General features: G+C 41.4%; 1 protein-coding gene across 2 annotated transcripts in view; it reads right to left on the bottom strand.

The window, feature by feature from the left end:
• Positions 1–600: 600 nt before the first annotated feature.
• Positions 601–14,588, bottom strand: part of MYLK3 (myosin light chain kinase 3) — a 33,644-nt gene continuing 19,656 nt past the window's right edge. For both annotated transcript variants that reach the window (XM_051805860.1, XM_051805861.1), the window contains exons 4-13: positions 12,827–13,398; positions 11,005–11,110; positions 9,923–10,016; positions 9,502–9,611; positions 9,100–9,241; positions 8,005–8,075; positions 6,367–6,495; positions 5,185–5,337; positions 3,344–3,476; positions 601–2,298 (exon numbers count right to left, since the gene is read on the bottom strand). In XM_051805860.1, coding sequence (XP_051661820.1) covers positions 2,227–2,298; positions 3,344–3,476; positions 5,185–5,337; positions 6,367–6,495; positions 8,005–8,075; positions 9,100–9,241; positions 9,502–9,611; positions 9,923–10,016; positions 11,005–11,110; positions 12,827–13,398 — 1,582 coding nt within the window. In that variant the 3' untranslated portion in view covers positions 601–2,226. The remainder of the gene's footprint in view (positions 2,299–3,343; positions 3,477–5,184; positions 5,338–6,366; positions 6,496–8,004; positions 8,076–9,099; positions 9,242–9,501; positions 9,612–9,922; positions 10,017–11,004; positions 11,111–12,826; positions 13,399–14,588) is intronic.

Genomic DNA, 14,588 nt, shown 5'->3' with positions numbered 1-14,588 from the left:
AGGGTTTTTTTGTCATGTACTGTTCCAGTGACTCACAGGTCACCTGTGGTTCATCCCTTAAGCTTTCTGTAGATCCCAAAGCAAAATGCACAGGACATGGTGAAAACATCCCCTCAGGCTGCAGAGGTGGGTCCCACTGTACTGCAGAACCAGGGGATGGCTGCCCAATCTAAAGGGATTCCTTTATGTTAGAAACAGAATAGTCATCCTGCTGGCCAGAGGCACCTTCTCTTTGTAGAAAATAGAGAGGAAATACGTACAAGACAGCAGAGAGCATCTCTGTGTTACCTTCTTAGAAGCAGCACATACTAATTGGAAAATTTAAACTTCCTGGCCACTTTCACTTCTCCCAATGCATTAAAAAAAGGAGATTGCTTGAAGCCAACTTTAATTAGCAAGAGCTAACTTCATTCCAGGTGACATTAGGGAATGGACTCAAATTCTTGACATGCAGAGAAAATACCCACAAAGAATAAGAGCTGTGACAAAATGTCTGACATGAGGAGAGAATCCCATCCATTAGCATTCCATTTTTAAAACCTACAAAGAGATGCTTTCAGGGTGGTTTGGCAGTGGGGTTTAAACCAAAACTGATGAATATAGGCTTGTTCCACTTCCATGAAATTTATTAGTATTAATTCAGAAATATACAGACCAATGAATATAATCACATTTAATATTCAGAACTGCTGGGGAAGGAAAACATGAACGAAAGTGGACCTTCATAGAAGGTGATAAATTATCAAGATTGTTTGACTTGGGTTTAATAATTCTTCCTTGTCCCAGTTCTGGAAATGCTGCAGAAGTCGGGACTGTACAAAGTGAGAAGCAGCTGAGAGGAAAAGATAACTAGACTGGGATAAGCCAGTCTTACAAACCTCTTTATTAGCAACAAACACTACTTCTGCTAATTCAAGGGATGTGAAATTCCATAAAGTTCAACGAAGCTTTACAGATGCCTTTGCTGGGAAGATAGTTTTAATAGTATTAGTTTCCATTTCTCCTAAAAACCATCCAGCTCACACTGAGTTTTGCAGAATCTACAACAGGAGACCACAGGTTTAATAAATAATGTTATACTTCTATCTGAGAGATTTTAAGTGGCTCCCACTCTATACATCAGAAAAAAAAAAAGTTTAAAATCCAAAATAAGTTAGTACTGTGAAGAAAACACTTAATGTTCAAGAGCAAAGTGGGGAGAAAAAAAGGGCTTCAACCTCCTAACTGGACTAAAGGCAGAGTCTGACAACACATCCCTGTCACTGAACCTATTAGAAATAAAACCTATTTTGCATGTCACACCTTATCAGCTTCTCAGGCTTCATTAAAATTTTCAGAGAGGAGAAAAAAAATCCTCCAACTAAAACTTATAAACTTAAGGGCTGCAGTCACAGCCAATGAGAAGCACTTAAAAGTTTTAAATATATACAAAACTGTATCTGGGAATCTCTTCTGTACAGCACGAGATCTTCTTGCACAGACCCAGTGGTCATTGCATGATTTGTATTTGTGGCAGTTTCACTATGTCCTTCCAGAAGTTCAATCAGTTCAGCTCAATTCCACTTACCATAAGAAACAGCAGCAATGGACTAACTTAAATTGCTTCAAACCAGGATTCCTCATAGTTCCTAACTATGCAGTGATTATTTTTCTAAAGGAGAGAGTAGATTAAAAACAACAACAACAAAACAACCAAAACCACTCAAACCTATCGTGTTGGGGGGGGGAAACAATCTTTCTGAAAGAAATGCAGAAGAAAAGGGTATCAGTTATCTTGTTCTAAGTAACAAGCACCTGACAAAGAAGTTGTGCCACTGTTGTAGCAATTCTCTAAAAATAACATACACCACTCAGTAAGAAAGTCTTCAGAGATCCCATGCTTGGTGTGAGAAACCAGAAAACTGACCAGGGGTTTTGTGGTGTAAACACCACTCTGCAGAATCAAAGCCTTCAGCAAGAAGTCAGCCCCAGTGACAGCCACGTTTTTCCACCACTACTTACAAAACTCAAAACTTGAAAAAACAAAGTAGCTTCTGCTTTTAGAAATCATTATTTCAGTGCCTCTTCCTTAGGGCACTTCTGGCACCTTAGCACTAACACACAAAATAATTGAGGAGGACAGTCCCAAAACCTTATGTTATAAAACAGGGGTAGAAATTATTGAAGATATGAGTCCTTTCATGGCTTCGTGTCCATCTCCAAGAGTGGTGGATGCTTCACACAACCTTATGCAAGCTTGACAGACATACTCTGAAGTCTCTTCAGCCTGTTAGCAGCAGCCACCACATAAAAATGTTTCTGTGAACAGAACAGAACAGTTCAAGTGTGAGTGCAAGGACCTTCTCTGCAGCTGACACGGATTTTTCTCCCTGGTAAATCCATTTCCCTCTAGTGACCCACACCTGGTGTGTTTTGCAGTGCTGAACCACTGGTTCTGCTGGTACTGTGAAGGTCTGCAGTGCTATTATGAATTGTACAGTGAAAGGTCTTTAGGTTATGTATTTTTTAAAATGCAAGTGCAGAAGTTTGTTACCAAACAGCTGAAGTGTGGGACTGGAAAATGTGTAATCCTCTGGTTTAACTCCTTGGCAAGGAATGGCAACTCCCCAGTGACAAAAAGAGAAGGAAATGGTCCTCACTGAGCTTGCCTTCCATTTCCACAGGCTTCTTTCTAACAAGATCACTATGTTCATCTTTCAATTAAATAACAGATGAATCAAATAATTAAATAAGATAATAAAGAAATAAATAATCAAAAACAAACAAATAAATGAAATCATTAGATTAATTATCTACAATCTAATAGAGACTCCCACACAGATTATTACCTATCACTTCTTCATAAAAATGTAGTTCAGAATGAGCTTGGGGTTATCAGAAAGATTCGGAAGAATTCTCTGGATGGGTTTAAGGCTAATTTTTTTTTCTCTCTCCCACACTTCTACTTTGGAAGGCACAAACTGCCTTATGTTGTAACTCTACTCAATACTGACAACAGATGAATGCAACTACTGTCAGTGGAAAAAGTATAATGAGAAAGAACATTTAATATAAGCTAAGTAGCACCTGAGGCCTCTGAACCTGCAGGAAAAAAAAAAGTAAAACTCCTAAACACCAATCAGAAATAGTGAAAATTGAAACCAAACGTGCTAAAAATAGAAGCAATACCCTTCTGCGGGACAAAATACTTAATTTACAAATGAAAATAGACTTCTCAACTCATATTTACAATAAAGAAGCCTGTGGGCACAAGTGAGCCGACACACAAAAGGAGGGAATGGCTCTGCCCGTGCTGAGCTGATTTTCCCTCTGCAGGTAGATTTGCCAGACTTTGTCTCCTCACCTTCCATTTCCTCTGAGCCATGTAACTCTGCAGCAACAACTGGGACTTGAGGCGCAGCTTGGACTTCTTGGCCTTGGCAGGAAGGTCGTTCAGCCACTCGTGTTTCAGACACTGCGTCGCGCTCATCCGGCAGCTGAGGGGAGGAAACCTGCCATGTCAGTCCAGCCACCCTCCTGCCATCTTCTCAGTGCCCCGACAAAGAAACTGCCTCTAATGGATGAACACCAGTGAAAATGCTTCCTGAGATGATGTGAACCCCAGTGCATGGGATCCTAACAACATCCTGCCCTCTCCAGCCTGAGGGGTGAGCGGGGTGAAGAGCTGCTGGTGGGTCTGCAGTGGGTTGGCTGAGCTGTGGTTAAGTTCATCAGTGTATTTATCATTTTATTATGCAAATGCAGAACTTTGCTAACAGAAGAACAACATTTGTGGTGTTATCTCTCTGTCCTGATAGGCTTATTCTGTGCCTCATATTTAAAAAGCACAATTGTCTCTTCACCCCAAACTTAGATATCCAACAATGGGCCCAAATGCCCTGGCCTATCCTAAAAGCTTTGGGAAATATATGGTAATAGAGGAAACCTTGAGGTAGAGGTGTTGAGAAAAAACTTCAATTTGCCTTTTTCAAAGCAAAAGCCTATGCCCAACTCCTGAGCTTTGCCTGAGCTGTCACTGAAAACACGAATTCCAATGACTCCTGCCTGCTCAGCCCTGATTTCAGCAGTCAGGGGAGGGAAGTAAAGGTCTTGCACAAGGCCAGGCCCACTGTCCCAGCATGGCAAAGGTGCCTGGTCTGCAGGAGAGCTGGGCTGCCACACATCTTGTGAACAATTGGGTCAGCTAATTGTTGGTCTTTGCAACTCACTGACGACAATCTTAGTCCTTTCATTCACAGCTTCTAACCAGACTTTGCAGAGTGTCCCTCTGGAACTCCAATTCCCATTGCACAGAAAATTTGAAGACTCCAAAGCAAAGTTTAAAGTCTCATAGCAAATCATCATCACAGCCTGAGAAAAACTCATCTGTTCTCTCCTGCTGGCAATATGGAAAATTTCAGTTTCTTCTTTGCTTTTCATAGGACTTATTATTCAAAATGGAATTAGTACTAGAACTGATTTGTCTGATTTAGGTAATGATCTGGAAGTTGTTAATATTCTAAGCACTCCTTTGAATTCCCCTCAAACACACAATCTGTTTTACTGTATGCATCATTTCCTGGTTTGATTAGTTTGATATCACCACTTGGCAAGAGAAAAATTTCTCTACTCAATCAACCCCACAGCCATGATCTGACATCAACATCATCCTCATTTCTCCTGTTGTTTCACATGTGCATTTTATCTCAGTGGAGCCAAGACTAAGAAACCACATGCAGAGTTAAGTGTCAAACGCTCGTTAATATCTCCCAAATGCCTGTAGACCACTTTAGAAGAGAACAATGCACATTTTCACAGCTGCAGCTTCCATTTATCCTCCATGGCATTCAAGAGGCATTTTTGCAATTTGTGTCAGGGCTTGTGAGAATCCAGAGTAACAATAGAAATAGTTTTTGCTCAGAGAAGCAAAAGCTTCAGAGACAGATTCCTACACTGCAAATCCTTCCAGATTTCCTGTGTTCTGTTTCTCTACTGTGAAAAACAGTTTTCCTCAGTAGGGTACACAGACACTTTCCTTTTAAATAGGGGCTTCTGAATCACTGAGGAACTGCCCAGTAAGCCCAGATACAGCATACAAAAATGTCACATAGTAAGTTCTCATTGTTGGCTGCAATCTGAACAATTGGCTGATAGGAACTTAAGGTCATTAGCTGCTACTATCCTCATGATCAGACACAGAGGTACCTTTTCTCCTTTACGAGCAGTCTGGAAATAAAGTCTTTAGCTTCCTCGGAGAGCTGTTCAAATGCTTCTGCATCAAAATCCCAGCTGCAGTTGAGCACATAATTCATTGTCTCTGCATCAGTTTCTCCCAGGAATGGGGACAGGCCACTAAGCCTTAAAAAAAACAAAGAAGGGGAGGGGAGAAGAGGAGTTATCATATGCAAGATATGTTTTTCCTTCTATGAATACTCTCCTTTGTAACTGTTGTTAGCTCATGGAGAGGAAAGGCTCTCAGCTATGGAGGGTTCCACTTCTCAGTCCCTGCCAAGATAAGCCAACATTTTGGGGCAATAATATGTTGTAATTTTAGTGTCACTCTCTAGCAGTTCACTCGGCTCGTCAGGGAGCGTTGTTCCTAGATTCCCAAGGAAATGGATTCCATGGGATCTACGAACATCCTTCAGTGCTTTCCCAGCTAGGAAAGCTAGGGGGACTCAAGAGCTTTCCCAAATCAAGGCCCATATCCATATGTGGCTTGAATTAAACAGAATTCTGAACAATAGATTACTTTATTCCATTAGTCTCTAAGCCCAGATTTATTGCTTCCATCATTTCTTACTTCATTCAGTTGGGTTTTGGCTAACATACAAACTTACACCAGAAATGTATCCAGTCCACAGAAAACACTTGTGAAAGATCCTGGGATGAAAAGCAAGCTCATCAGAAGGCAGAGACTTTGGACAGACAGGCTGTCCATGGCTGCCATCCAGGTATCAGAGAAAAGTTTTAGCCCTATTCATGACAAGACACTTTTCAGACCCATGGCCTAAAACCATTATACTAATTCTCCTGTGCAGATGCACACCAAGTCTAAACTAATAAAATGCTCAGATTGCAAATTTGAAAATTAATTCAAGTCCTAAAAAACACAGTCAAAATGGAAATTCTCACTTGTTTTGGGCAGCTTTTCCAAGTGAAAAAAGACCTGACCCATTTTAAGATGGTAAAGGAGAAGAACATTTACATATTGGGCAAAAGGATTATTTGTTGTTTAGAGACTTTGTACACACAGTGAAGTGCCTCTGTGTTAAAAGCTGGTTTAACAGAATTAATCAGGAGGACTCACAGCCAGAGGGGCTCAGTGGCTGCTCATTCCTGCCCTGCAGACCCCTCATCACCACGACCCCTCCCAGGGTTACTCACAACATGTATGTGATGACCCCCACACTCCACATGTCCGTTGGGAAGGAAACAAAGTCATAGTTCACCACTTCAGGGGCCAAGAACTCTGGAGTCCCGAAATTAACCTTTAGTTTCTCACAGGGTTTGTACCTTTATTGGAAGAAAAAGATGTCAGTGCCGAGCACGGGTTGGGGACACATCTCACAGAGGGAAAAACAAGGCAGGGCTTTTTGTGTGAGCAGGGCTGAGGGAGCAGAGCTGACTCCCAGGCCATCGGGGCAGCACTGAGGTGACCTCAGGTGAATATACCATCACCCATCCCAATGCCAGGGCAAAACCAGGAGGAAGACCAAGGACACCAAAGCCTGCAAAGGCCTCCCCCACAGAGTGGTAGCAGCTTCACTCTCTGCCAGCACTACAGGATGCTTTCAGTAGATGTTGTCCAACATAAAACAAATAAAGCAGCTTCGGTTACAAAAGGTTTGGAGAGTATTTGCTTAGTGGGATGTACCCAGCTACAGCTCAGGGTAAAGGTCTATATCACATCTGTATCACAGATATGAACACAATATAACTAAGGTGGGACTCTGAAGAGGATTATTTGGGCTTGTAACAAGTTAAACAGTGATATCACATAGGGGGTAAATTGTTAAGTTCCATTGCTTAAAATGGAAAGGTTACTGAACCAGTAACCTTTTTTTAACCAGTACTCAACCAATAACATTTTAAACCAGAATTGTTACTGAACCAGTAGCAACTGTCACTGATGGCAGCTGGAGTTACATCTATGTACAGACAGAATGAACCATTAAAGCACTGCTTTTAAATCTCTGTTTCCTGGAGGATCTTGTTTTCAAAACTGCTTTAGTAGCAGTTTGTATCTTTACCCTCCCAATTTAAAACAAACAAACAAACTCAATGTGTACATTTCTTTTCCTTCAGAAGTATTTTATGGAAACAAAGTCCTCGAACGGATAATACATGCACACACATAAGTACATATATGCATGAATGTACCAGCTTTTGGCTTAAGAAAAGCCTCAAGGGGGTTAGAAAATAAACAGATGAATGTTATTGTTCTTGCTGGTATACTAATGGAAATAATTCCTTTGTACTCCAGGGCAATTGACTCATGCTCTCACAGCTTTCCTTTAACAAACTCATGCACGCAAAGCAAAAGAATGGAGAAAAGTCCATATTTCTCTGAGGGTTTCCTGTTTCACATGGCATGGCTCAAACATCATTTTTGTCCCCCCACTTTTTTCCTTCAATCAACTTACTCAGCTATGTAAAGAGTTTAGCAGATAATTTCTACAACTAGAACCTGCACAACGAAACGCAGCAGTCAAGAAGTCTCCGAGAGCCTTCACGGAGTCCCCAGAGTAAAAGCTTTACATGGGGAATAATTTTGAGATAATTAGAACAGCAGTATAGCTTTATCCAACTGAAATGTAATTTGAAAAAGTAATTAGATAATTAATGCACACAGCAGAAAACTCATGCCTGCAGAGGCATAATGCTTAGCTCATTCACATAGCAGAATTATTTTAGAGCCAACAAAACACAACCCCTCGAAAGAACTACCAAAACCATATCAGATGTTTGTGAATTTGATTTGGGTTTGGTTTTTAAAATAAATTCACAACTGAACTCTCTTACCTCCTTGCTAATCCGAAGTCAATAATTTTAATCTGGTTTCCTGTGTGATTTACACATAGTATGTTTTCAGGCTACAAAAAGAAGAGAGGGTATTTTAAGTTAAAAGTTTGAGAGAGAGATCTAGTAAAAGAGCATGTAAAAGGTAATTTCTAGGATAGTAGTTTTCCTTCTATTCCTATCACAAGAGAAGGACTTGACAGGCACACTCAGTTAGTGAAAGGTTTGTGTTTGGACCTCTGATAAAGAAGCTTTACTGTATAATAACATTCCTGTATTTCACCAGAGATGACAAACAGATTTTGGAATAGAAAGGCTCTCTGTGTAAAATGGTAAAGTCAGTCTGATGCTTGAGGCTCACTCACTGGATTTACTCCTTAACTATAAAAGTACCTCCACAAAAAGCCACAAGAAACAGGTCAAATGCACCCAAAAAGAATTTTTCTTCCAATGAGAATATTTTTCAAGGTGGGGATGGGGGGGGGGTGATGGGATCCAAACTTGTTACAACTGCAGAACCATCAGAAGGCCAGTCAGGTCTAATATCACTTGTGTAAGGCTTGTGTATAAACAAGCAGGGGAAAAAAACCCAAACAGTTGCTATTTCTGTTTAAAAATATCAGTTATTAAGGGACCATTGGGAAAACATTGTCATTTTGCTGCAGGTTGGTTCCTGGCAGTGAAAAGTACAAACTATAGGAAGATGATTGAATAGGTGAATAGATGATTGATTTAAATCAATCAGTTTAAATAAATCAGTTGCAGGTGGGGGAAATGGAGGGAAGACTGTAGGCGTTTCCAGCCTAAGAGGGTTTGGGTGGAGTTTTTTTAATTGGTGACAAAAGGGCATTATTTAAATACTGCACAGAATAAAAAGCTGCTGATTTAAGAAAGGCAAAAGCACAGAATTCCAGGCAAACTACTGAATAGACACTGGAAAAAAAGTGATGAATCTCTTGACCTCCATTCCTTGTAACTATTGCATTAAATCTGTTCCTTTCTGACATAAGTCCATGAAATGAGCCGTGACTTTGTAATTAGAGACTCTGTGGTGGCCCAAACAGCATCACCAAAGCACAGAGAGCACAAACAACTGACCTTCAGGTCTAAATGGAGAATATAATGCTGGTGCAAGTAGTGCACTCCTTCACAGATCTGCCTGGTGAACAGGATGGCATCCAACTCAGTCAGGTGGTAGTTTTCATCTGTGATCCGGTCAAATAATTCGCCACCATCAAGACTAAAATTTTGACACAGAAAACTGTTAAAAACCCCTAAAATTCTGCATTAGCTCGATTAATTTCCAAGTTGGGAATTAGGCTCTGTGATTGAGCGAGGGTCCTAACAAGAAATTCCATATAAAGTATATCAGTAGCCTCAATGACTTCAAGAGACTTATTTCTCTGTGTGAAAACCACTCTCACACCTCAGAATTATCACACCTTTAGCGACCTGAGAAAACCCAAACATCTGACAATTCCTGAGATAATTTAAACTTACTATTCCATGATCAAAGTGACACTGTTTTTGGCTTCAAAAGCATCATAAAGCTGGATCAGATTCACGTGATTCAACTGGTTCATGATGTTAATTTCATTTTTTACTTCCTCCTGGAAAAAATAACAAAGCAGCAAAAAAATGAGCAAAATACCCTCCTTAAATTTCAACATATTGAAACAGAATTATTTGTAAAACCCATTAACAGCTACAACACAGGTCTCAGGTGGACAGAAGGTTTAGTCACAAACACGGGGATGAGGAACAGTCACAGAAAGTCCAGGCTGGTCCTTTGTAAGACAGACTTTGCAGTGTTTGATAGAACCCAACCACAAGCTGCCCCTCATGTGCTGACTGAGGGAAGTGGAGCTGAGGTGCTGCAGTGAGGGCAGGTTCAGAGTCGGGCTCACAGCAGCGTGGTTACCTTCTCTTTGGCTCCTTTCACTTTGATGATTTTGGCTGCCAGGTTGAGACCAGTCGATATTTCCGTGCACTTGTGGACTTGCCCAAAACGCCCCCTGTGGATGCCAAGGAAAAGACGGGAAACCAGCTCAGCACAGCCCAGCACAGAAACCTCTCCTGCGACTATTCTTATCGTGAGGCAAAAATAGCCCAGTACAAAGGGAACGGAATCGGGTGGCCAGCAGCACGGAGCTCCTCTTTCTCTCAGCTTAGGAAGGATTAGTTTTATCTTTCCAGCCAGTTGTTCAGTGCTTACATTAAAATATTATGCCCCCCTCGCATGGCCGCGTGTCACTGTGGCACGATGACCCGCCGACGTTCTTGTTCAGCCCTGTAACTGTACCCGCCTGCTGTCCTTCACTGCTGTGGCTGGGGGTATATTAACAAGGATATTTCTGTCCTGATCTCATAACTTTTTAAATGACCAGAAGACCAGTAACTGTAGCCACTCCACAGACTGCATTTCTTGCACGTTGTAAATTCTCCCCCATATCACGCAGATACGTTAATGCCCCCTGGAATGGTTTCTAAACACCATCTTCCCTGCTGTTGCATCATATTGCTTATACTTATTATAAGTATAAGCCATTATAAGCCATATTTGTAAGTGGATCAATGTGTAAATCAAGCCTTCTTGTCACATAAGTAAGGATACAAGAATACAAAAGCTGAAGCAGCTGCAGACTTCCTATAAGTGCAAAATAAACTTAAGGTCAAAATAATAATAACTTCTTCCTTTGCTTTCTTTAATGTGCAGTTCAGCATGGAAAAAAAAAAAGATTTTTGGAAGCTGCCTGACCTAATTCTAATGGGCTTTGTTGACTTCAAATGCTCTGAATCTGTCTGCCTTAAGGGTACAGGTTTTTCCCACGACACCAGATGAGGCCAGGATCATTACAACAAATGAAAAAACCAGTCATCCAAGACGACAGTCAGGCATCTTAAAATGGAGCTGGGACAGAAACCAAGGGAAACCCCTTGATTTAACAGTGCCTGTGAAAGCCCAAAGGTCTGCAGGATGAATCTGCTCACAGGGATACTCACCCCCCCAGTACCTCGTGTCGACACACCGAGTAGCTCGTTGTCACCTCCGTTTGCTTGACACTCACAACGCGATGTTCGAAAGGTGCTGGAGGAGAAGGACTGTCATCTAAAGAGGAGACAAGCTGGTCACTGAGGTGTTTCTGCACACACCAACACCACTGCACTGTTTCACCTCCCTCACACCAGTAACTTCAATGCACATCACCCTGCTGTGCCTGCTAAGCGTAATGTCAAGTCCCAGCTGCCTTCCGTGCTTCCCAGTACCCACAGCTCCACAAAACCATAGTCTGATGCTCTCCCACCTTTAGCACTGCTGTCCTGAAGAGATGATCCCAGTTTCTCCCACAGGCACTGCTGATGCAGCCCCCAGTGTTGCTGTGGCTGTGGGGCTCCAAGGGAGAAACACTGGGGGCACTCACCCTGACCAGGCAGTGCCTGACTGCTGACAACAGGCTGCAAATGCAAACACTCGACCCAAAACTTTATAGTGAAGTGCACTGCTCTCCCTCCCATCTCTTCCCTTTGCTCATGTCCCCTACCATGCCATCATTTTTTAATCTACTGGAATTCAGGCAAGCACTGAAGTATCGGGATAACATTAAGAATGCAATTCTTTCACTCTTTTTAGACTAGCATGCAAGGGAAAGAATCCCTGCGGTTGCAGCTAGCCCTGAGAAGGGGGGTGCTGAATATATCCAAAATTTCTCTGTTACTTCAAGAAAGGGACTTTCACTGCTAACACTCTTTTACAAATGAGAAATAAAGTCCCAAAACTGAGAACAGAACCTCACCTTCTGCATCTCAGCTCTGTTTTTTTAACACAGTAAACCCGCTGAACACCTTTAGGAGACTAGTTTATGCATTAACAGAAAAGGCCTCCTGAAAAAAACTACCTGGATGTTTGAAAAAAATTACAATTTATTATTTTTTAATTGTTGTGGGGCAGCTGGAAAGGCCAACACAAACACACAGCACTGATGAATGATGGCAGTTATTGGTAAAATCATGAAGTTCCTCCTGGTAGCAAGATTTTTGCAGACAATGTTCAAATTAAAGCTGAAAATATGATCATTAAAATTATTAAGTTTCATCAGTTTGTGGTAAGCTAAATCAGTTAACCATGATCACCTAATGTCCAAGTTTTTCTAGGGTAAAGCTTCACTAAAGCCATTTTTGGTGTCTCCCATTCAAGGCAATTTTACAGCTAATCTGCAGGTATCTTGGGCTGCAATTTAACATGTATTCAACTCATCTCCAGCCACTGCTCAAATGCCAGATCCAGGTCAGGGCATCTATCCCTGAAGGTTTTGTGCTGTCAGGAGTGAGCACTCCCTGAAACAATGCAACCAAGCATTGTAATATTCACACAGTAACCCAGAGGAGATCTGCGGCCAGTAAAACAACACAGGCCATGGCAAGATGCTCTTCCTGCAGTATTTTGCTGTGCTCTGAATCTCCAGCCCACAGCTGCTAAAGTATGGCTTGCATACTCTATCTTAAGTAACAAATGCTTTATCTAAAGAAAATGGATTTTTTTTAAAGTTACTCATACTTCTGATCACACATACACTTCACCCTATTTTATTTTAAATGACATTTTTTTCCCCCAAAACACACTTTGAAAGGAAACTTACTATTAAAAGAATCTGTACAAACGTTAATTGCTATTTACATAGTCAGAGACACCCATGGAAAATGCTCTCGAGTGTAAGACACAGGTGTTCTCCTGAGCACTGCTCCAGCTATTATTGTACATCCAACAGACAGGAATAGCACAAAATCCTCCAGGTAAGGGTTCCAAGGGTAACTGTGAGCAACTCACCGATGATCACTTCACCCTGTGTGGGAAGAGCTCTGTCACCTTCCAGTGCCTTACTCTTCTTTGGTGCCACTCCTGGGCACTGATGAACATCATTTCCTCTTCCTCCTGAAGATGCAGACTCAGATTCTCTCCTCTCAGACTCGGTACCTTTTGGGGATTCTTCTGCTTTTGCTGTTTCCTGATGGATTTTCACTTCTACCCCCCCATCTTTTGCAGGCTCCTTTGCAGAGTTATTCTGTGAGGTTTTGGGCTCGCATTTTAATTCTGATTTCTCTTCAGCCTTTTTACCTGGTTTGGGCTTGCTCAGTAATGGCTGTTGCTTTCCTGTTTGAGGTGTAAGTTCATTTTGCTTATTGTCCCCTTTAACTTCTGGATTTGGCTCAGTGCTGATGTTTTTACGACTCTGCTGAAGCTTTAATTTGTCAGGCAGCTGTTTGGTTCCTTTCAAATCTGCTGGTGTGGAGGATGGGGGTTTTACTTTGGGACTTGTACCTCTGTGATCACTTACATTTCTTTCCTTGGCCATCTCAATCTTTTCTTTCATGTCAGTCATATGTACACTGATGGATATCCTGCAGAGCAAACAGTCAACATTTGGTTCAGATGACTAACCCTACTTTTGGAGCTTTGAGGGGGAAGAAAAATCTATAAGTTTCCAAACCCGCAGATTTCTACAGTATTAATAACACCTATCTGTACCAATTCTCTTAGGAAATACTGACAAACACTAAAGGAAGAGCACCAAAAAGCACTCTGATACTTTTTCTGTGTCCTCATTAGTGTACATGCCTGCCTTCTGCTGAACAAAATGTCTCATTCTGCTAAGGGTTAATCCCACATTTGAAAGCTTACCCACTTTTTGTGATTATTACAGTTGGTCTAATGAAATACCACTCATCTGGGCAGAGGGGATAGTGATTGCCTTCACAAATTATGATTATCTTCACAAATTATGATTATCTATTATGATTATCTGATTATCTAAATGGCTGACTGCTCATATGGCTCTAGAAATCCAATGGTTTGCATCCACCCCCAGTCCTCTTCCAGCTGGCTGACTTGCACACTCAGACATCTGTGTTTGTGCCTTCTGATGGGATAGCGTTCTTTCCACAGCTTTCTCTTAAAAATCCAACTTTCATAAACTCTTTCACGCCATCAATACTATTTTCCTTGGCATTCTAGCTACTGGAAAAGTTTAAAGATTTTTTTTTTTCCCCTCTTGTGTTGCCTAAAAAGAATACAGGTTAGAACCAATTCTCTGTGCTCCTAAAATCCATCAAATACATTCGTGTGATAATGTTTGAGTCAACTGTTACTGCTCCAACTGTCATGAGCTGCCTGATTTTAGTGAGGCTGAACCGAAACTTGTGAAGCTGTAAAGTAGATTTTATACAATGGCAAGTAAAGAAAATTCCTGTTATCGAGGAGAGAACATACCTCATTTTCACGAAGGTTATTGCCTCTTTCAGTGCAGCAGCCTTATTACAGAAGATGTTATAAAAGAAAATGTTTCTGCTTTTGTATTACAGGAGTCTGAAGTTTCTCATTTTCTGTATCTTTAACACCCTTTTGCTGTGCTATGAATCTCAGCTGCTCCGGTGTGAGCTATCAGAGCAGCTGAACACAGCTCCAGGCAAACACTTCCTCTGCTAGCTAGGCAAGCCTGAACCCAGCAGGACTCCTGGCCATTTCTCCAAGCTGGGGAACACAATGTTCTTTTGACACTTCTGCGTGGGCTTTACGAACTTCATTAAAAGCT

Source organism: Manacus candei, unplaced genomic scaffold (genome assembly GCF_025592945.1).
Source record: "Manacus candei isolate 608988 ecotype Guabito, Panama unplaced genomic scaffold, ASM2559294v1 h1tg000065l, whole genome shotgun sequence".
NCBI classification, from domain to species: domain Eukaryota; kingdom Metazoa; phylum Chordata; class Aves; order Passeriformes; family Pipridae; genus Manacus; species Manacus candei.
This window is presented reverse-complemented; position numbering and strand designations above follow the sequence as displayed.